Below are 23,570 nucleotides of genomic sequence, written 5' to 3'. Positions count from 1 at the left end.
TATAGATGGTTTCAAGTTACAGGTTCGCAAACAAATAATTGATATCTGGGTAAGGAGGAAACAAGTGCACCTTTTCAACACTGTCGACTTGCCAGGTAGACTTAGAATTTTAAAACGAAAGTGGCTTAATTTATCTGCAATATATCTGGCGGATTACAAGTCTAAAAAATGTATCCCGGGTAACTACAAAATATGTAATTATCTGCATATTTAACCTTATTCCGGCGAAAGAAGGTCGGACGGAAGAAATTTATATGCGTAAATTGCAGTTCCAAAACATAGGTAAGATGATACACATAAGCGTATTATCTATAAAGTTTCAAATTGATGATGGTGTTAAGATAATCATATAAAAGAGAAAATAATCACAAATAGTACAGTTGTAGTATGCAGTTTAACTTTTTCAAACATACAGGTTATTGAATGCACTGTTCATATCCCACAATAAGCCGTTCATTACCACTACGTCTTCCAAACAAATGCATTTTCTGACCCTGGATGATAGTAGAGCCCTCTCTCGTTTAATTGTAAAATAAAACAACAACAACAACAAAAACAACTTACATAAACTATTTCCTGAAATGCGACGTAGTCTAAAATACATTTTTAGCAGCAATGGCAAAGGTTAGGGGATTGAAAAATCATAACTTGTTAGAAAAAAAAATACACAAACGTAGAGCATATGATACATATACATTTTCAATAACAGCATAAAAACTTGTTGGACGACCAAATGGAATAATGTCTTAGGAGTGAAAAGATTCTTTGTCATTCTTTGATTGAAAGTAAACTATGATTTATAAGGTATGTTCTGGCTTAAATTACATGAAATCTATCTTATCTTATTGACAATTAGGCCAAAACATGCATATTTAAAATATTTTAAATGCCTAACTGATAATGATGAAACACGTAATTAAAAAGAAGTCATATCAATACAGCATTGATTAAGTATTGTGCATTCTGACACAATTTGACACAGATATAGGACTTTGTATTCTGAATATATCATTATTATACACCTATTTACTGGCTATGAGGACAAAAGCAAGTTTATCAACTATTTCACGAGGAGCAGCCGAGGTAAATAATTGCTGTCTAGAGGGACAATAAACTTGCTATTGTCCGAATAGTCAGTTTATAGGCGTTTTATTATACTGACGCTGGTGGGGCTATGACTCTCATATTTCACAGATGTATTCCTTTTGATTAGACCTTTCTCTGGGTACCACCAAATTTGACCTCTTGACCTTGGAGTTTGACATACTTTTACACTCTTCCCATACTTTTACTTTGTCAATACGTTTTAAACAGTGGGTGCTATGATTTTTATACTTCTCATTTGTATTTTGTGTGACAAGACCTTTCATTGGAATCAAACAATTTTGATCATTTGACCTTGACCTACTTTTTAAAAAACTTTAACTTTGGTCATAGCTTTTTAACGGTAAGGGCTAGGGTTTCATACTTTACATATGAAATAATTGTGACAAGACCTTTCTTAGGGTACCAACAAAATTTGATCATGACCTCTTAGTGGTTGAACAAGACCTTAAACAGGTGATGCCAAGGCTTTGATATTTCACAATTGTATCTCTTGTGGAGAACACCTTACTTTGGGTACCAACATAGTTGATTTGGGATTTGAGAAAGTTTAACATTCGTCATGTTGCTATATGGGGGCATCAGTGTTTCACAAACACATCTTGTTTTGATTTGTTGAGTTTGGATGCAAAAACTTCATGATTTAGGATAATTCCTTTAACAGCCCGATTTACAAATAGCTTGCTTGATAGCTCAATTAACAATACTAATGTTATCTTGATTTAAATTCAGACACATGTGTAGGTTGACCCACTCAAAGATTATAGGGTAGAACCGTGTTTTAAAAATAAAATTGATAGTAAATAGAAAAGTGCTTTAGTTGATTTATTTTAACCAGAAGTCTCTGTTGAGACTGTAGCTATACTGGTTTGTACTTGACAAAGGAAGAAAAAAGTTGCACTTGGACTCGAAACTTGCAAAAGCAATAAATTGATAGTGATTCTTGATCAAGTCTCTTTTTGTGTCAATATTGCAATAAGACTACAACTGTAGGAGTAGCCTTTAAAAGAATTTTACAGAATTTTCAATTTCAGTTACTATGGTACATCATAAAAAACACGAAAGACAATTATGTATCTCAGTGTAGTTGACTTGCACGAAAAAAACTAGCTCCAAATATTTTTTATGCTAACCCTAATGTTATCAAATTTCATGACTTATTAAATTGTAAGGATACTACATGTAAAGTTATTTTGGGGCTTGCCAAATTTTGTAAAATTTTATTGCCAGTAATATTTTAATATTTATATCAAAACTACTATGTAACAAATGTTATAAATACATATAGTTTTATTTTGTATAAGGAGAGGCCTTCTATACTTTATTATTTGAACTAGACATGTGAATTGTAAATAACATTAGTGCCCCTCACTGTTTCATGCATTCTTGTTTATATGTAAAAATCTTGTATTATTTGTATTCATATACCCCAGTTGGGGTCTTTGTCTTAAATAAAAACTTGAAACTTTGCATGCCTTATATTATATTAAAATCAGTCCAAAACTGTTGGTACCTCACGCTAAACAGAAGCCAATAAATATAGTCCCAATTCTTATGGAAGTATATAGTTTAATGAATTCATAAGAGATTGAAGTGCATTTGTACAGATATTATAGGGTGGTTAAAACGCAACATAACTTTTCTATTTACCATGTCTTCAAGCGCTAGTTACTTCCTTGTCTTTCCATGATTTACCTTTCAGGTAAACATGAGTTGATTTCAATGTTGTATAAACACCCTATTACTAATGTGTTCGCATCCTACTCACTAATTACGGATACCAATGTTAAACAAGATGTGATTGTGAAACATTCCACTCCTCATTACTAGTAGCATAAGTTACAGTGAAGCACATTAAAGTGGTAAAATTCTTTTCGTTTGAATGGAACGTTAGGGTGTTTCTTATCGAACGTCAATTGATACGAGTTTTGTTCGAAAAGTTCGTGGACGATGTCTATCTTCGTTATACTACACAATTATGTGTAAAAATATTTGTTTTGTTATTATGTGAATTTCATTCTATTTGATTTAATTTGATGATTGTACGTTGTTTAACGTCCTCTTCGAAAATTTTTCACTCATACAGAGACGTCACCGCTTGCCGGTGGCGGGCTGCAAAGGATGTATATTCACTATGACAAAAGAATTGACCTATAGGAGAGAACAATTTCCCGGAAAAAGTGAGATTTCAAAATTAATCTTTATTTGTTGTTTTCTACCTTATATATGTCTTTTATATTTTAATTTTTACAACTTTACAATAAACCTCCAAAGCTGGCCGAAACACCATTTTGTTCGTTAAAGCGTTGATTTTTGCATGAATTTTGGCCTATAAGTCCTTCAGGGTATGCCTGCCCCTAAATAAAATTGTGATATTTTAATAGGTTGGGATGTAAAGAATAATTCAAGATAGGATTTTTTAGGGGCATCCCTACCCTAGGTTCGAAATTCACAAAAACCTACAAAAAAATAAGGAAACCCGATTTTGATAATTTGTCTCAAATTTATACCTTTCATTGTTATAGTCAGACTAGCTCAGTTGATATACATGTGCGCTGACGTTTTACACCATGGTTCGAATCCACCTGGTACCACACTTTAAAAGTTTTGAATTTCGCCTTTTCAACGTCAATTTTAATTTTTTTATAGACTTGTTTATTTTCCCTTCAATTATCTATCCTTTATGCATGCCCATTCTTGATATAAGTAAATATTTAAGAAATAAGGTATCATTTTTAAACATCTATCGGGATATAAATACGGGTCGGTCACGAGATTAAATTCCATAAAGCCCGAAGGGCTTTATGATGAATTTAATCTCGTACCAACCCGTATTTATAGCCCGATAGATGTTTTAAAATGATACCTTAATACTTATATTTACATTTGTGACTTATTCATACTTTATGTTTGCCTGATTGTGACTTTTAACGTGTGAAATGCATTATTTTTCAAACCCAACTGCATGTATATACTTAAGTAATCCACTGAACGCGCGTCGACCCTTTATGACGTCACTGAGAAATTACGTCGAACGTTTATCCATACGCACATCTATGACCTCTTGACCCCATACCTGTATTTATACAGTTATAGATACGCATTGCTTTTAGTAGTGTTATATAAAGGGAAACATTTGCAAATGTAAATAATATCCACGGATAAAAAGCCTAGACATAAAGAAAAGAATTTCAGAGACAGTAGACATTACCATTATACACAATAAGAAGTAATGTAGACAAATATCAATCATTACATTTGGAGATAACAAAATCCGAAAATCAATAAAAGGTTACTCCTACCTCTACTCACTGAAATAAAGATTTACGAAAAACAAATTATATGTACTCAGCCTAATGCCATTAATCGGAACGGAAATCGACAACCTTTTTGTAGAGAAAAAAACCAAGCCCGGTCCTATAGGTCAGATCCCTATTTATAATGAAGTGATCCTTTGTCCTATACTTGGCACTAAGGGCCATTGAGCAGGGATGAATCTTTTTCGTGCCAGGACCTGCGACACGGGACCTCAGTTTAAACGATCTCATCCGAAGGACCAGTTTCCACGTCTCACAGTGGGATTCGAACCCGCGACGTAAGGATCAACTCCTTATTTCACGACTCTCTAGCAGAAGCTCTAACCACTGCGCCACGCGGGCGACCAGAAGCAAATAGAAAGGGGGCTAATTGAAAGAGAAAATATTCAATCCTGAAAAAATATTGACACGGAAAAAGAGGGGGGGGGGGTGAGAATCGAACTTCTTTCAGTACCATATTTTTTGCTCACAACCTACGGCTAACCCTTCTTTGAAGCACTGAAACCTGGCCTGTTGAAATGGGGGTCCCACAGTGGGATTCGACCTTTTTGTGTAAGGAATAACTCACTCATTCGAGACTTTAAAGCAGACGCTCTAACCACTGTGCCACGCGGACGACATATTTGAACGTACCGTCAAGAATTAAAAAAAAAACTATCCCTGCATGAACATTTCACACATTATATTCAAATACCCACTCATCAAAAACCTTTTCAATCACTTGACATTTGTTTTTCTAACAATAAAAAATAATTTTATAATTACAAGGTTTTTTCCCATAGCATTTTTGCTTTCATACGTAGCACAGCAAATTTTTGTTTTTCCCTATCGTATTTTTAAAGCTCACAAATTAACCACAAAAACTTAAGTTTTATTGTTCGACATATTTTTTTGGAGAAATTAATCTTATTTATAAAAAATAAATAAAACTCATTTTCTCTCAAATGCATCTAGAGAAAAATCAAGGAAAACTCCTTTTGTATAGAAGAAACAGACTGATCAATGTATCAGATTACAACAAAAGAATTGAATTAAAATCAAATGCACTAATGTACAAAAAATATTTTGGAAAATCGTTGGTATTTATGACAATCAACGTTCTCAAAATAGCTCAAAACTTTCCATTCAAATGGAATTTTTGTCTCGTCTTTTCTAGGCACCGGAATGTCTACTGAAATAGAAGAATCTACGTCGCAAAGGGAGCATAATGTACAAATGATGAGGTACGTACCCGATATATTTAAATACTTTTACTTTTGAGTTTAAAGAATTTGTTCAATACATCTAGTTTGTAATTTTAAAAAATAATTATAGGCAATCGGAGCACGGACGAGTCAAAATACTCACCAAGGCGTTTGAGGACATCACCTTACAAAAGTAATTAAAAAGATCAAATGAGTCAATAAATACGGATATTTTTTTAAACAAATGACAAAATATTAAACATATTCTTACTTTACAGAATCCAGATACACCCTGACAAACGAAAGTCAGGTTATTTTTCTCGCGCCCAGGTACCAATCAAAAGCAGCACACAATCTCTGTAAGTTAATCCATGTACTGTATCTGATTCTTGTTCAATAAACAAAAAATAACATTTTGACTCATTTGCCAAATATAATCATCTTTTCAGAGATATCGATATTCCCAAACTACGCCAAACCTTTGGAACATTGATAGATTTGCTACAAAGACAAGAATTTGACAAAGATATGAAATCAGAATTAGAATGTATTTTCCCAAAGTATCTCCAGATGCTCGAGGAAAGAATTTGTGATCTGGACAGAGAAGACAATGGCATTTTGGTGGCAGGTTTGTATTATCGTGGACACTCTGCTATTAAAATTCTATACTTCTAATAAAAAGGAAGATGCACATTCTTAAAGCATTATTGCTATCACTGCTGTTTCACGTCTCGGTCGAAAAATTTTCACTCATATATATATATATATATATATATATATATATATATATATATATATATATATATATATATATATATATATATATGGCATCACCATCACCATATCATACCGGTATATATGGAACGCCATGGTTCTCTAATATATTATGCTGTGATTATTCTATATGAAGATGGTGCTTTATTATATTATGCTGTGGTTATTTTATACGATGATGGTGTTTATTATATTATGCTGTGGTTATTTTATATGATTATGGTGCTTTATTGTTGGAAAACCTTCCTTGTAGTTTTTCTTCTTATTACACAAGGAATCTTTTTTATTATCAAAGATTGTGTATATATTGATTGTATGCAGGAGAAACCAGTTCTGGAAAGTCCACGCTTATTAACTCCCTCATTGGAGAAAATATCATGAAGTCTAGAACCACAGAAAATACTTCAACCATTTGTAGGATCTGGAATTCAGAAAATATTGGCCTGAAAGTCTACAACGACAAAAATGAATGCATACATTCCAAATTAGATTACTCGAGAGACCAGCTGCCAGAATTCCGGAAAGAAGTTCAGAAATATACAGATGTGGGCAGCATGCCCGAAAACTGCTCATTTGTAGATATCTTGTATCCAGTTTCCTTACTAAAGGTTTGAACAAAATATTTAAGTATTTCAATACTTTTTATGATGTGTTCAATTCATTGAGAATTAAAGTGAGATTCAGATATAAGGATGTAAGTTGTTTAAGAGGAGTGTCCGCTGCTACGTAGAAATTAGATATTTTCAATAGCATATTTTCGCGAACTCTTCAAATAACATAGCTGCACATTGTAAAGAAATATCAACATATCCTTATAATTTAAACTTCTATGTCCCCAATAACCATGTAGTCTTGACTGAAGCCGCAAGAATTCCTTTGCCCCGAAAGCATTTTTTCAAATTGTCTAGATGGTCGAGCAATCTAACAGATTAAGAATTCAATCCTGGGTTTGGGCAGTTGTGGGTATCCCTGTGTTAAAAAAGTTTTTGTTCTATATCATATATGAAATTATGTAAAATCAAAATGTTTACTTACGAAATGGTTTTTTTTTGTAGGGGAAAACAATTTTAGTGGATACACCTGGAGTTGGAGGAAGTACGAGTCTTGCAGAGTTAGTGATGAAGTACTTACAGAACGCTGTGGCATTCATCTTCGTTGTAAATGCGTCCAATGCTGGTGGATTACAAGATGATAGGGTATGTTATGACGCTTTAATGGCATTGCTGATATCTGCTGTATTTGATATTTCAGTTACTACATCTCCATTTATCACCAATTTAAAAAAATGTAAGTATTCAAATAACATCCCGAAGAAATGATTGATTTAAACTATTGAACTTTTTTTCCTTTTCCCTTTATGATATACTAGTATATCAAGAGATATCAGATTCACTTGATTTAGAATAAAGCTCGGTTAAAAATGTATTTTAACCAAAACAGGGTACATGCAAAATAGAAAAAAAGACTGCTAAATAATCATAAACTATATTAACTCAAGTGAACAATTGCATCAAAATTCTTTTAAATAGCTTCCAATCATTTTGCGAGAAATTTTACGCTCTCACTCAGACCACAAAATGCCATGCTTTGACCCCAGTGACGTCATTTTTGTGACAAATAAATGGGACGTCATCTATTCTTCCTGTGAAGAGGACAGCGATGAAGACGACGTATCGCTCACTTGGGAAAAAGTCAAGGCATCAATCAAGAAGCACTGGGGATCGGTGAAAGATGACCAAATTTTTCAAATCTCCTTGAAGAAAGTTTGTATCTATAGATTACGTACCGTGTCATATACATGTATGATGGGAACAACGTTTAAGTAGTTTCAAAATGAAATATAGAGATAAAGAACAGTATTCAAGCTCAAAGTCCATTTAAACGATACAAATCGAGAGTGGAGCAAACACGGACCTCCTAAAACATCAGAGGTTGGATCAGGTGCTAAGGAGGAGAAAGCATTCCCTGTCGACTAGTTATACCCGTCGTGTGTTTTTTGTCTTGATCAAGAAAAGCACCAAAACCCGATTCAGTGTGTAAATAAAAAATAGTTCAATTGTGTGTAAATGATGGTCATATAATTAGTATGAAAAACGTCAGTCAGCATTTGACTGAATATAAGGTTGTATATGCTGAATAGGTTATTATATTGACCCTTTAACGTATGAAACATCATTGTTGATATCCTAGTTTCATCAACTTGTTTGTCAAAGCTTGCCTTGTTTAGAAATTACTAGTAGTCATATGTAAAGCATGCTCTTGCGTATCGAATTAACTGAGGAACATTAACTCTATTTGCATTTGATTAGGGTATACCGGTGTATGGCCAAATACATGTACTTAAGAGAAGGTGATAGTTGAAAGTTAATATCATTATGTTTATTACAAAGCTTTGTTTCTAAGTTACCATTAACGTCTTAATAAATTTTCTAAAATGGAGAAATCATCATTCATATTTTTTTTTTTTTTTTTTTTTTTTTTTTAAATTTATTTATATAAATATCATACAATACATTGTTTACAAAGAGTCTTTTACAGCATAAATAGTTTTAAATATAGAAAAAAACTCCAAATTAAAAAAAAAACCAAAAAACTATTAAATATTTTAAAACATGATAATCTTCTTGTACTTAATAAACTATTGTAAATTATGTAAATTACAGTTTTTTTAATGTTTAATTTCAATACTGAAAAACAATAAATGAAAGCAAACAATGGCCAAAAAAAAAAAAAAAAAAAATAAATAAATAAATACATCAAAGCATATTAAAGGCTGACATTTTCCATATGTTTCTGTAAATATTTGACATAATACCGCACAGTATTTAAGCTCAAAAGTCCATAAAATAATACATAATTGGATCAAATACAGACCTCCAAAAAAAAATCAGAGGTGGGATCAGGTGCCATGGAGGAGTGGGCATCCTCTGCCGATCGGTCACACCCAACGAGTGCTCCTTGTCATGTTCGGAAAAGAAATGGAAAAATCCATGGACAACTCAGTATGTAAATAATGGCCTAACAATCAGTATGGAAAATTTGACTTTTGTATCGACCATAGAACTTACGAAATCATAAGTTAAAACAAGTGCTGATATTCTTGATCATCAACTTGCCTTACCTTTTTAAAAAAATTGTTCGTAAGTAGGACATGCTCTTCAGTATAAAATTTACTGAGAGATATACACTCCGTTTGCAGGTGACAAAAGTATATTGCTGCATAAGTACTTAAGGGAAGTTTACGATTGAAAAGTTTAAGCCATCACGTTTTTTATAAAGCTTGGCTGTTAGGAAAAACCATTAACATCTTTTTCTATAGTAGAACATCCAAATATGAAACAGATGTGTTAGACTCTGTGTTATATTTTATTTCAAGCTCAACTGACAATACGTCGTCGATATATCTAAATGCTGAGTTGAAGGCCAAGCAAGTGTTTTCTTCTTTTCACGTAAAAGATTTTGAACAAATTCAGCTTCATATGAATAAAAAAAGGTCTGCTATAAACGGGGCGCAAATGGAACCTATAGAATTCTAATAGATTGTTGAAAGACCTAGTCTCCAAAAACCATATTGATAAAATCAAATAAAATTACGAATGTTATTACATGTAATGCCGACCATTTACCAAAAGAATGCTTTTTACTCTTCTATTTTTTCGTCTTTCTTTTCTTGATATCGTTGAACAAAACAGAAACCCTATATTTTTAAAGTATAAACACTGTTTCTTCTTAGATGAAAGAAGCCAACGACGAGCAATTCAAAGCAGAATATGGACGTTTTCAAGTAAAGTTGAAGGAAATTATCGACCGAAATCGTGTCAGTCGTAAACAGAAACATTTAAGGTATTTTTTTTTAAATCTTATTTTTAAAATATGCTTCGTGATCCACCCTTTTAATTAATTAACCTTCGTTAAAAATGATACTTGCTTTGATAGTGCTGATTTGCTATGCTTTAGAATTCCTCACTGTTGCTTCTTATATGTTTTGCTTTATTTTGCATTGGGGATTTTCTTCCACTCAGATTTTTGGATAATATTCTAAAAGTCTTGGAGAGAGCAACGTGTCGAAGAATATTATCATCCAAATTGTCAGAAGACGATCATAAAAAGCTAGCAGAGAAAAATATTAAAACAATAGAGGAATTTGAAAAGAAAAAAGAAGAGGTGACCTTTTTTATTCTCTATGTATGCACAAAAATAAATTGAATTGCTGTTAAAAGGACTAGAAATCATCCACATTTATTAACGTAAAATTCAACTTATGGTGTTTTTCAGAACTTAGTTTCATCCACGACAGATCAAAAAGTTTCTAATTTTCCTCATAGAGGATTGATATAAACTTTGATCTTAGCTTAGTTTGATAAGCTTAAGCTTATGTAGATGTAAAATTGGACTCTCACTATAGAAATGTTCATACGTTTTTTTCCAGATCAATAAAGACCTTCGCTCGCAGTTAGATTCCTCAATCTGCACCCTTAGCAGTGATCTAATGGAGTATGTTTGCTCAGTTAAAGGAAAAATCGAAATCTTAACCCCATCTGGCAAAAAAGACATAAAGGAAGTAAGCGTTTTTGCATTAGAAAGAAAAGTGAAGGAAAGATACGTCACTTTTTTGGAGAATTGGCGTCGGAGTCCCAAAGTTATTGGTGTATTTGAAGATTTAGAGCAACAAATCAAAGGATCTTTTAGTACATTGAAAGGAAAAATTGAGGAACTTGAAAAAGAGTTCTTGGGTGCCCCAAATTCTTCACGAAACAAAGATATTACTACAACACCCGGTTGGTTCCCGGTTCTAGACATAGCTGGGACCCTGTCTACAATTGCCGGAGTAGTACTTTCTTCACTTTTTTCTGCGGACTTTCAGGAAGAAAAGAAATTAACGGTCATTGACAAAATTTACGAAAAATGTGTCTGGATTTATGATAAGGAGGCCGTAAAGAACGATTTGGAGAATATATATGGAAACCATTACAGAAATGTAATTGAGTGGATGCTCAATGTGTCAATTGGAGATGACATCAGAAGTTTGAGGAAAACAATTACACAAGTATATGAAAAACGAACTGAGTACAAAACCAAGCATGAAAATTACAAAATTTTTAACGAAGCCCTAAATGAACTAAAACGGCAAATGGAAGAGACAAATGGTAATATTTTAATTTATTCAATGCTCTTTTTTTGCAGATGGAGTGTGCTATTCTTTACATTTAATATACTATTTTACTGAGGATTTTTTTGTCTTTATGTCAGAAAAATATATTTGTATGTAATACCAATCTTTATTATGAAATCACTCGATAATTGAGGTGATGCTTGTCTGAATACACCATGGACAAGAACAATAATTCTGTATATCAAATTTAAATTTCCTAGAACTGTTTGAAATATTTATTTAAGTTTACTTATTGTAAAAGTACGCAGGAAAATAGGGATTTTAAGACTGTGATTTGCTTTAAAATTAAAAAAAACACTTCTTTTATGAATACTAAGCCACTTTTTGAAACGAGTTACATTAATTATTATATCTTTTTATGTGTAATGTTTCTAAAAATGTGAAGAAGGGGGTGGGTTTGGGTGAAAAATTACATTAATTATACAATACACATGAAAATTTACAATGCAAATGGAAAATTATAGAATACAAATAAAAATTATACAATACAAATGGAAAAGATATTGTTACGATTGACATGGAACAGTGCTTGTTATTTTTCTTTTAAATGTATCAAAACTTAATCATCTTATGACATTTTTGGACGAAACTGGATGAAGACATAAATAAATTAATAAAACAGACTATATTTAATGTGAACCACATTCAATTTTTCAATGTGATGGGAGCTAAATTATTTCAAAAATACATTTCTCTTATTATATATGTTTAACCAATGATATTTTTCTTATTATATATGTTTAACCAATGATATAAACTGGGAGCTTAATTACATATAATTATCAAAATAGAATTTAAAATCTTCTATGATTCCATGCACCCACCCCCACCCAGTAGTTGCAGTGACTAAGATATTATTAAACAATACAAATTCAAGTTGATTAATAAAGTAATTATTTTTTGTTTCAGATGATATTGCTCAAATTCTTGAAACAACTCATCTTTAAGAAGTTCATGACTTAATAGAATGCAAGTTCTGATGTAAATACTTGTTCAAATAGTAAATTGTAGAGATAATTGATTAAAAAATAATTTAGTCATGCTTTTCTTTGTGATTTCCATATGATAAATCTCAAATCAACGTTTCTATTAAGTTTATTAAGGTGTAATATCCCTCTGATAAGAGAGATAACTTTCTGAAGACATTTTCCCATGAAATTCAATGAATTGTCAAATCAGATTTTATAGATTTCATTCATAAGGACCACTTTTTAGTTAACTCAATTGAATCTGTTCTATCGTTCAAATGTTGAGTTTTAGTTTCTATTGCCAATATTTACATTAATAATGTACAATAGTTTTCCGAGAACATTTATACTCAGTTTATACTCAGTTTCTTTAAACGGTGTAAATTGAGATATTTGTGTATCTTTTAACGTAATAGTCATATAATTGGTACAGGAATTTCAGATGCAGAATGAAACAATGTACGATTTACTGATTGCCGTATTTAAGAGCAATTCTCTGTAATGATTTGAAATTTTATATAGGAGCTGTGGCACGCATAGTCTCAGAATTTCTCCAAACTCTCTATGATAAGTCATTGATACCCTAAACTGAAATCAGGCAAAAATTGGTTGCTATGTTTTATAGTTACCATGACAACATGTCTTAAAGTTTGAAAAATGGCATTTTTTAACATGTTTAGAGCCCTATAGTTAACATTTGCGGCAAAGCAAACAATTGGCAATGACTGTTTCCAAAAGTTGAAGGTCAGATGTCTCAAATGCATGATAAACATGTTTGGTAAATCAATTTTTACATACTTTACTATGGTAACAAAGTATTCAAAAATAAAAAAAAATTATCATTGAATTTAATAGCCATACACGTAAAAATAAAAAGTGACCAAATAATAGAAAAAAAGAGCCTTGAAACATGTACCAAGAACAAAACATGATATTTCATTTTGGTTGGCAATGGTTGCCAAGGTTTTTATACCACAGAGAGCCTTCAAAGTAACACTCTGTATGTTTAAATCTGATCCTATCTTTTAAAAAAGCACATTTCCTCATAACTAATGATCAATTCTTAAAGATGTCGGTGTGCTCCTAGTTTTCCCATTTAAAAAATTCAGATTAGATTCTTTAAATAGAGCGTTGCTATGAAAATAAGCACAAAATGTATGCTTAAAAACCTGAAAAATATTTTCTTTCCTTGGATACGTACCCTCAAATTTAGATTCCCAAAACTTTTATGATTTATATTTATTAACAGCTAACCTGACTTTTAATTTTGACTATCATCCAATCTCTAAGTGGATGCAAGAAGTTGGCACACAGGGTTTAATATTGATATAAAGTTCACTATATCGAACATTTTCCCTTCTTGGTAACCATAGCAACAGTGTTGTTTTCTTCATCAAATTTTATGATATTCAACTTCAGTTCTAACAGATAAGTACTATTCAAGCTGAGTCCTTTAATTTGTTTCTTGATTATATGGCAATTTAATTTTTAATGCAGCGAAAAATAATTCACTTTTAAGCACTGGTACTTTGTTTCCATGGTAACACTACAAAGTAGCAATTATACCCAATTTTTCTTATGGTTTTGGTGTTGCAAGGTCCTAAGGATGCATATTTGCCAGTCTTGAATTTTCATGTTTTTCCTCAAGACAGTAGCATTAACCCAATCTTAGTTACTGGTTTTGCTTGGTTACACTGTGTTACCATGACAACCATAAAAGTTATTTATAGAAAAATATTGCTTATACTTAGATACTTAAGGTCAAACATTTTAATTGTTTTTCTTAAGTCGTTGATTAAGTTTGAGCATGTAACACCTACCATTAGTGAATACGGAGTGTTTTTCAGCATATTTCAGCATTTTAAATGTATTCCAAATGTACCCTTGGTTACCACTTACTTAGAGAAATATTCTAAACAGTTTCTTCACAGTATAAGTGACATCAAGGTGTCATGTTTTTGTGAGAATGGTTTGTTTGCTTTTTCTAGTTTTTATTAAGCCACAGTCAAGATTTAAAGTGGCTGAAAATCTCGATTTTTCAAACTTTTCCGGCTGTTGCCAAAGCAACCGAGACACTTAGCAACGAAATTTTGTTTGATATTTGTTTCTGGTGTCAAGTACTAAGCATAAGCATGAAGTTTCATCAAAATCGGTGACCATGTTAATTTTCTTGTATTTGACTAATATGCAAATATGCATAAATGTCAAGGGAACTTTGAAGAAAGGAAAGTATACAGAGCTTATATTCCGTATTCACTTAACTCTCAGTCAATGTGAGACATTTTTTTATCCAAAAAAACAAAACAAAACAAAACAAAACAAAAACATCAAAGATGAATTCAAAATTGTCGATATGTCATTGAAAGTGTTTTTTATAAGTTTTTTTTTGTTCATACCCTACAAAAGAGTATGTTGAAGTGTTCCGATCATGCAATTGCTAGAAAGATTTTTATACATGACCCCAGCTCTGATGTTTAAGAGGCCTATGTTTGCTCCGATACAAAGTCATTAATAATAACACTTTCCGTGATACATGTATATCTAGAATTTTAATTTTACTGAGTTTTGGAAAAAAATATCTATCAATAAATAGGATCTAGAAAATATGGAAGATGACTGAGTTTCACTAACTTTCTTCACACGAGGGTTGATCCAAAAGTAAGGCCACAACTTCGATAAAAATGCTACTAGTCGACGTAAATTAACGAAATTATACATGATCGAAGCTACATATTTTACAAATCAGTCCTGAAAAATTCAATGTAAAATAATGTTTACTTTTCAAAATATCGAATTAGATACAAAGTGCAATAATAGTAGTCGCCGCACCAAAATAACATCATAATTATGATGGATACGCGGCGTCATACACTTAAACGCTTCCCCTTCGTTTCATTAAAAATATTTGAGATTCACGAACACATTCACATATATTTCTATTTTAAAAAGAATTATTGGCACCCATTGTTAACTCAGTCTATACATAATTTAGTTATCTGTCAAAATTCTTTGAACAGTACCGGAAGAAAAACTTAAAGTTTCTCATATCGCTCTAACAGTCTAATCGTCTCTCTTTTTGGACAATGTCATAAAATTTGCCTTTAAAAATATTGGAAGATTGTTTGTCTTTTTTTCATTCTAACAATTTACAATTTAAAACGTGATGTTTAGTCGTGACGCGGCGACACCCCTTATGTTTTATATTTTAAACGTCTATAAAATTAATTCAAGTAAACATTATAAAATGAAATTTTCAATTTTGATTAGAATTATTTTTACGCATCTCTTGGTATATAATATTTGATAATATGACGCCAAATATTAAAGATATTGACACAGTGACATTACTTTTGGATGAATCCTTGTAGTTTTTTTACGTCTCGCTTATTTGCAGCAGCGTTGTCAGGCACAACAAATTAAACGCGATCGCGATGATCGTTTTTTAACTTCCCTCACACAGAAAAGCTGCTGAACTTTCAATTATAAAAACTACTATTGGTGATCTTCATTTTATGGTTCATTTAATTTTGAAGCTTTGAACTAAAGAAAAAAAACCCTGTATTTGACATATTTTGAGCTCTCACTTTTCTCTGCAAGTATTTTCTCTCCTGTTCCACTTTTAATGATTGCTCTTTCTTTAATGCAATTAAAAGCGCACCAATGTTTTGACACCCATCACACAAGCTTTCCATACCTCCTTTTAAGGTCTTCCGTTTCCAACGGAAGACCTTCTACTGATTATACAGGGGTAAAAAAATAGAACGCCTAAAAGAGCGAAAAGAACTTTATTCGGTTATAACCAATATTTGCCCCCAAAATCAAACTTTGATGGAGATATATTTAATTAAGTTCTTAAACAGGGGAGTATATGCTGACTTAAGCGCACTGAATATTTTCATAAGTAATGACGCCATATGTACGTAATGACGTCATAAACATGACGTAAATTTCAGTTTTTTATGAATTTTACAGAAAAATGTACATATTTCGTCGATATTTTGAGTAAAAGTCACCGAGCGCATGTGTGTTCAGGATCAATATTTTGATGTAATGTGTAGAATGATAATATCAATGAAATATGACAATATTGTTCCTTAACACTCTTGCGCTCTATAAATTTTTAAGCTAAAATTGTTGAAATTTTGTCCATTTTGTCCTCTTTCTGAAAAAGGATATAAAATCAGACTAGTTTGTGACGTCATAAAAACAAAAATTGTGAATACAGTGCTTTGACACTATAATATTTTCTGTTAATTTATATTTTTCATACAATTTATTGAATTCAGCACATTTCAGGAAGTTTTCAAAATTTGACTTTTGTGGGGCAAATATATGCAATATACCGCATCAGGCTTGGGGTCAGTTACTTTGAAATGTAATTAATTACTTACAAATACATTGATAATTTTGTCAATTACTTGCAATTACATTTACATAGATTTTTTCAAATGTAATTAATTACTTTCAACTACTTCGACAAATGTAATTAAATACATTTCAATTACTTCGAGTTTTATCTTTATTAAAAAAAAAAAAAGATTTTTTGTAAATAAGATTTTTTCTATAGCAATTGAATTCGAACTTTCATTCACTGTTTTTGTTCTTGGGTATGATAGGGGTTCACACCTGGTCAAAATTAGACCTTTACCTTATAATGAGTGTGACACACTGTATAAACAAATAAAACATTATGAGACAATTAATTATTGTACAAACACAAGCCCATGCTACACTAGTATGGTGTATGGCAAGATCTTTTTTGTTACTCTCTCAAATCCATATTTTTGAAGGAAATAAATAATATCTATCACAATTCCATTCATTATTTTCTATCTTAAAATGAATAGAATACAGGTAAATCTAAAAGGGGATGTAGTTAGTGTAATTGCTGTAAAACAAATTAACTATCTAAACAATCATTGTTATTTGCAAGTGGGAATAGGGAGAACTGAGATTTATAAAACACGGGAATAAGTATTAAACCCACCCGTATAAAACTATGTATCAGTATAAGACACCTTTTTAATTATAAACTTTCATTTTGAAAAAAAAGTAATTGAAATGTAATTGAAAAGTAATTGAAAATACATGACCATTTTTGAAATGTATTTAAATACATTCAATTACTTGTAATTGAAGGCTCTCTCAAATACAAATTACTTCCAATTACTTTGAAAAATGTAATTAATTACACTCAATTACAATTACTTTATTCAATTACCCCATACCTGTACCGCATATAGTTCTTTACACATGTTTTCCTTTTTATCTTGAAAACTAAAAATATTTTGTTAAGATATGTTGAACAAAAGTTGTGAATAAATGCAAGGGCTTTCATATCATACTATTCAAAAGGGGCTGGCCCCTATGATTAGGGATTTAGGGAGCTTGAAAGTTTTTGCTTTATAACTCAAAAACGGTAAATATTTCGATCTGGATTATCCGAACAAAATTGTTCTTTGACACCTTTTTAATCTGATGAAAATGTTTTGTGTTCGATTATACCGGGGGTATTGCGTAATACGTAGTTGAAAGCAGGCCAGGTAAACAGGTAGCGTTTTTCATTCGGAAAGGAAATCAGACCTCTTCATGTGTATAATTTACACAAACTTCCTATCAGTAATAAACCCTATGGTATTTAATTTTAATTTTCTTCTAAATAGGGCTTTATACGTGCTTTACGGTTCACTATTAAATCATTTATAATGATTAGTCTTTCTTTTTTATTTATTATTAATTAGTTTTATAGTGAACACGTCTCCATAAACGGAATATATTAAATCTATCTTTCTACATTGATTATTATAACAATTATAAGTTTAACTCTATGCATCGAATAATTCACGATCATTAGTTGTATACATCTCCAAGATCGCCTAGATGTTTGTAACAGTTATGTAATCCAACACCCGAATCCCACGCTGTCGATCGAGGTCACTAGTGTACACCAGCCACCTGTCGTAAACAATGCAAGTGTCTGTGATCGTGTTTAAAATCCATTGTGTACAAAGAGCTATCAATTTATAGAAAATCATGTTTTTAATTTATCGAATCAATAAAAATACTTCACCGATCTTTCATTTAATCGTAATTCGAAACACTGGTGCATAAATCATTTTGAATTGTGATCGCTTTCTTTGGCCTGTTCACGCAAAAATTATTTCTCTATTCCGTGTTAATGTATTTTATTTAAATTGTAATTGAAAAGGGGCTTCGGCAAATAATTATAATTAGTGATGGAAGTCTTGTGATACGTAATGTACTATTATGTACGTTTTAATTTTACCATCACTCTTTTGTTTCTTCATTATTTTTTTTTTTATATTAATAAACATTGAACGTTAAAAAAATACTTTAAAATATACTATTATTCACGTATTTGTGATAAACAGTTTACATCCAGCTTTGTCGCTTTTTGTCTAAAATTTTGTAGCCCAGTCGTCATTTACAAGCACGTGTCCGCAGATAGCAGCGGGTATGTCGATTTGAATATCAGTTGTGTACTCCGATAGTTACGAATGGAAAATTGGGTTTGAAATCATCATGATCATGTCGACTCCTTTCATATCATTCAATTTCACTCTATTTCAGCTTGTTTTAATCAGTTGTAATTGCTTGTGCATTTATTCATTTCAAGTTTTATGCTTTTTGATAGACGAAAAAAAAAAAAAAACCACAAGCTAGGTTTACACCTTTTTTCCCTGTATTTATCGAAGTGGTAATTGTTTTATGAATCTTAAACTACATGTACACATGCATGATAATTGTAAGTGGATTTAACGTTTCTAATTCACAGGGGGAAATCCAACATGAAATTAAGCACTTTTGAGTTTGCAGTTATTTGCTACTAAACTTAAAATGATATTGTACAGAATGGTATACTATTTCGTCCAATAAACAGAATATTTTATTTGCCTGTACATGTACAATGTCAGTACGAATTTAATTGATGCAAAGCATCAAATTGGCTGCAAAGCAAAAAATTCTTTCACATGCAGGAAAGCACGTCAAGATATTCAAAGCTGAAATTGTTTTTCAATTCTATTTCAGGCTGTTTTCAAAGGAAAATAAAAAATAATTTTACCGCATTTGCTCATAAATAGATTTATCGATGTTAAAAAAAATCATGTTCATTGATGTATAAGAAGAATTGATTGTCATCAAAATGAAGGTGTAGGCCTGTCCGAGCCTCGATACCCTGGATCTTGATTACGTGATAATGCTCATGGTTTCTGCAGAGCAGGCTATGCTGCAAACCGCAGTGCAAAATTAAAAAAATATATCTTCATGATCTTTGTGTCATTTGTAGATGTAGAGCAAATTCAAAATAATTTTTACTAAAAGTTGAAAAACTCCTCAGTTTTTTATTCACCATGCACTTTAACTACATCATCATTATCCGGAAAATCAAGAGATTTCTTTTCAAATCTTACACACTCTCAGGCTGGGGAGTATCTGATGTAAACTCTTTTTATATGACCATAAATTATCGATGATCATGAGATATTAATGACAATGAAATTGAAATATATTTCAACATTTAATATTAAGTTTAAGCAAGTTTTTAAAATATTTTACGCATGATTTTTACTTGTTATAATTTACGAATTATTTTATTGAAGTAATAAAAAACGTCTAATTTCCCCATTTGCACTCTCTAACACAATCACATAAAGATTGGCCGCTACCGCAGCCGTTAATAATTACATGTTTTATATGTATGAACTTTTACATAGAAGAGCGGCTAAACATATACATCCAGAGCTTTCAGAATACGATTTTACAACATTAGAAAATTCGTTATTGCCTATTTATAATAAAATATAAATTAAATTCTTTCCTTAATTATTGAATTCCTATGTATTTAACTAGGTACTTAAATTATCGATTCGCTCTGATCTTTGGTTGTATAATGATTACAATGTATATAAACGTCCATCTGGTCAGTCATTGTTGCTTGACGACGTCTTGTTTTCTCCTCTCACATTGGTAGCGCGTATGAACACAAGCTTGTAAACAAAATAAACGGCAATTCACAAAACAGGAAAACCAGGGGAAAAAAAGTGTCTTTGTAGGTGAAAAACACAACTCATTAATTTGTTTTTGAACGACCCCATACATTTTTTTCTTTCTCCCATGCATTTCGACTATACGGAAAAAGATCACTAGAACCTTTGATTATATTAAAAGAAAGGTGTTGGACCTTCAAACGGCACTATATCCGAACAGCTATTATACAGCCTATCAAATATATCACGGCGTCAATAAAAGAATTATTTAGATATTTCAAAAAATACTAATTTCATTCTAAGAAAAGCCACGCAGCTGTATACAGACATTCAAAAATAATGTTTCATGGACCTACAGGTTGTTAAATTTCTCTCATCACTATAAGTACCCCATCCCTTAAAATGAATACAATGTCTTCCTTCTAAGCAGAGAATGTCAGTCGGTTGATTTGTTTTTGTACATGCATATATACATGTAGTTTAGGGGTTGAATTCCGAGACCGAAAGTTACTACCTATTTTTATGTAAACCAATAATCATACATGACATGTAATGCCCTGCCATGAATATGGCCAAGGCATTTGGTGTTTGTCGGACGTCTTCCATCCTTCCTACTTTCTGTCCTTCCTTCTCTCCTTCTGTCACACTTTGCCTTTAGTTCAGTTCAAAGCTCAGTTTCAAACAAATTATCCAAGATATTTTTATCAATCTTTATATACTGATAGTAATTAATTAGAGTTATGCAATTGCATTAACATTTTTTTAAACTTGACTTCATATACATGTATATACCTCACTTTTCTTAAATTAGTGTTTAGCTCAGTTTTAAACATACCATTCAAAATGGTGTTATCAAACTTCACATGTTGATGCATACTGATGAGATGTATTTAATGGCATCACCATTTTTGAACTTGGCCTTTCTTTTGACCTTGACCTAACTCTATTTATCTTAATTTTAGCTCTAACGAGAGTTAGTTATTGCTTAGCAGAAGGTCATTTGGAAAGATCAAGGTCACACGTACTAGTATTCCTTTACAGTCTTTTTCCTAGCGAAACATTGTAAGTTGCTTCTCTTACAAGGTTTTTTACTTGTATATCTTTAGTATGTGGCTTTTGACCTCGACTCAAGGTTACGTCTTCTAGTCCGTAGCTCCAACGGTAGACCTATTCGTTGCTTTGCAACGAGCTCGGCTCTAGTTGTAATATTGTTTATTTCTTACTTATAGACCGCTGAGATATGTAAAACATGTTTTCTCTTAGGCATCCATTGGTGTTAGGATTTTTTCACCCATCTTTTATTGAAATATTTTTAGATTTTTTAATAAATATTTTAATTTCATGATTTATAAAAACTGAGATGATGAAATGCTAAAGTATCTTTAAAGTAAATCTGTCATTTACAGATATCATGGTGCACATAGCAACGATATTTTGGCGCAAACACAGATTTTGATCGAAGGTGGGATTATGTTACAATTTTTTTTTTTAATTAGGGATTTCTCAATTAATACGACCATTGCACAGCTCAAATGAGTTATCTAAATACATCTCTTTTTTACTCGGTGTTTTAATTTTTTATAATATTTAAGCAGTTTTTACAAACGTCCTTATTTTTTTTTTATCTTAGCAGAGACCACTTTTAAACAATTTTCAGCTCAGAGTGGTATCCAAGCTACTTGAAAATGAATATCTTTGCGAAAACTGAAAGATGTTTTTTGCATTTATGACTTTTGATATATGGTATTCTTCTAAAGATCAAAAAAGTGATTTATAGACGTTTCTTCTGTCAGTTGACCGATAATGTCAATTATATGCTTTTCAACTACATTAGATCAAATGTTTGGACATTCCATAGATAAAACTGTGCAAGATCCCAGCAAATGTGTGATCATCTCTGCTTGTCATTGCACAAGAACAAGTTTTTGGACATCCCTGCACGGCACTGTGCAAGAGCAAAGTATGCATGCATGACTGAATCCTTGTGTGAGCTGCTGGTGTGAGAACTCCCCTGCAAGTGTTTTCCTGTGGTACAACTGTCAGATCTCAAGCGTGTGGTCACCCCCTGCTCGTTACTGTCATGTGGTGATGAGTAAAGACGATTTCCCCGTATAGAACTGACTGATAGTGACAAGTATGTGGCCATTCATGCTTGTCACTACACCATGATCACAGTCATATTTTATAGACCCGTGATAACCATGTGAACTCTATTACCTATCTATCTCTTAGTTAAGGAATACTATAAGAGATACCTGATGAAGTTCATATTTTTGTGACATTTGTTCAAATCGAATTATATTCAGCCACCTTTAAGAGAAAATTAAGCTTCATGCTTTAAAGATCGCTTTTGTTTTTTTTTTTGAATTGTAAAATTGACGTGCGAATATCAGACGAGGATTTTTTTTAAAACCTTGACTAAATTTTCTTTACATTCTTTTTTGATTTTTCATTTTGAAACTTATGTACCAGTATCCTTGTTATCATGGATCTAAAACCACAGAGGAAAGTAAACGTTTAAAAATTGAGGAAAGAATAGAGGAAGGAAAATACAAGCATTGATCATTGATGCAGACAACTGCAAAAAAGACGAAGTGTTAAAGGTAAAAGGAAAGAATAATTATAAATTTGTAAAATCCAAATGGAGAAGAGCAATCTAGCTTAAGAGCAACAAAAATGTTAGATATTTTATTCAGTGTTTCCTAACTAAGAGTTCCTAGAGTGGACACTTTTCTCTTACAGAAATGAAATTATTTGTAATTGTGAAGGAATAACGGTAAGTTTGGTTTTCTCTTGGTTACTTTGGCAATGTTTTGAATATTGCTTGAAACTCTCAAAAATTACCTAAAATCTTAGAAATCAATTCGCAATTTATCGAATTTTTGATGTACTAACAAAACCAATTCATAATAGTTGAGTTCACGTTATATTAAGAAGTGAAGTAGGTATACCGGCTTTACTTTCGTTGCATTTTTGCAATCCCAATATTACCTAATATGGACCATATCCAAATAATTATAATTTTAAAGTAACCTCTTCTT

At 31.7% G+C, this 23,570-nt stretch overlaps 1 protein-coding gene across 1 annotated transcript; it reads left to right on the top strand.

Moving 5' to 3' along the window:
• The first annotated feature begins 68 nt into the window (after positions 1 to 68).
• LOC134231285 (uncharacterized) lies at positions 69 to 12,559 on the top strand. The gene is made up of 12 exons (XM_062713224.1): positions 69 to 282; positions 5,578 to 5,644; positions 5,736 to 5,798; positions 5,884 to 5,964; positions 6,055 to 6,233; positions 6,701 to 6,987; positions 7,435 to 7,575; positions 7,909 to 8,142; positions 10,113 to 10,222; positions 10,402 to 10,543; positions 10,809 to 11,526; positions 12,462 to 12,559. The coding sequence occupies exons 1-12, from the start codon at positions 255 to 257 to the stop codon at positions 12,497 to 12,499; spliced, it is 2,088 nt and encodes a 695-aa protein (XP_062569208.1). The 5' UTR covers positions 69 to 254; the 3' UTR covers positions 12,500 to 12,559.
• Positions 12,560 to 23,570: the final 11,011 nt, after the last annotated feature.

This window comes from Saccostrea cucullata, unplaced genomic scaffold (assembly GCF_032062105.1).
Source record: "Saccostrea cucullata isolate Sc308-1 unplaced genomic scaffold, CSIRO_AGI_Scuc_v1 ctg462, whole genome shotgun sequence".
Lineage (NCBI taxonomy): Eukaryota > Metazoa > Mollusca > Bivalvia > Ostreida > Ostreidae > Saccostrea > Saccostrea cuccullata.
Note: the sequence above shows the minus strand (reverse complement) of the source record. Positions and strands in the feature narration are given on the sequence as shown.

What these genes read in the sequence shown, in the direction of transcription:
- LOC134231285 (XM_062713224.1), top strand. Translation starts at nt 255, where the DNA reads ATGCGTAAATTGCAGTTCCAAAACATAG. An exon ending in ATCCAGTTTCCTTACTAAAG is followed by an intron (nt 6,988 to 7,434) that starts GTTTGAACAAAA and finishes TTTTTTTTGTAG; the next exon opens with GGGAAAACAATTTTAGTGGA. An exon ending in GCAAATGGAAGAGACAAATG is followed by an intron (nt 11,527 to 12,461) that starts GTAATATTTTAA and finishes TTTTTGTTTCAG; the next exon opens with ATGATATTGCTCAAATTCTT.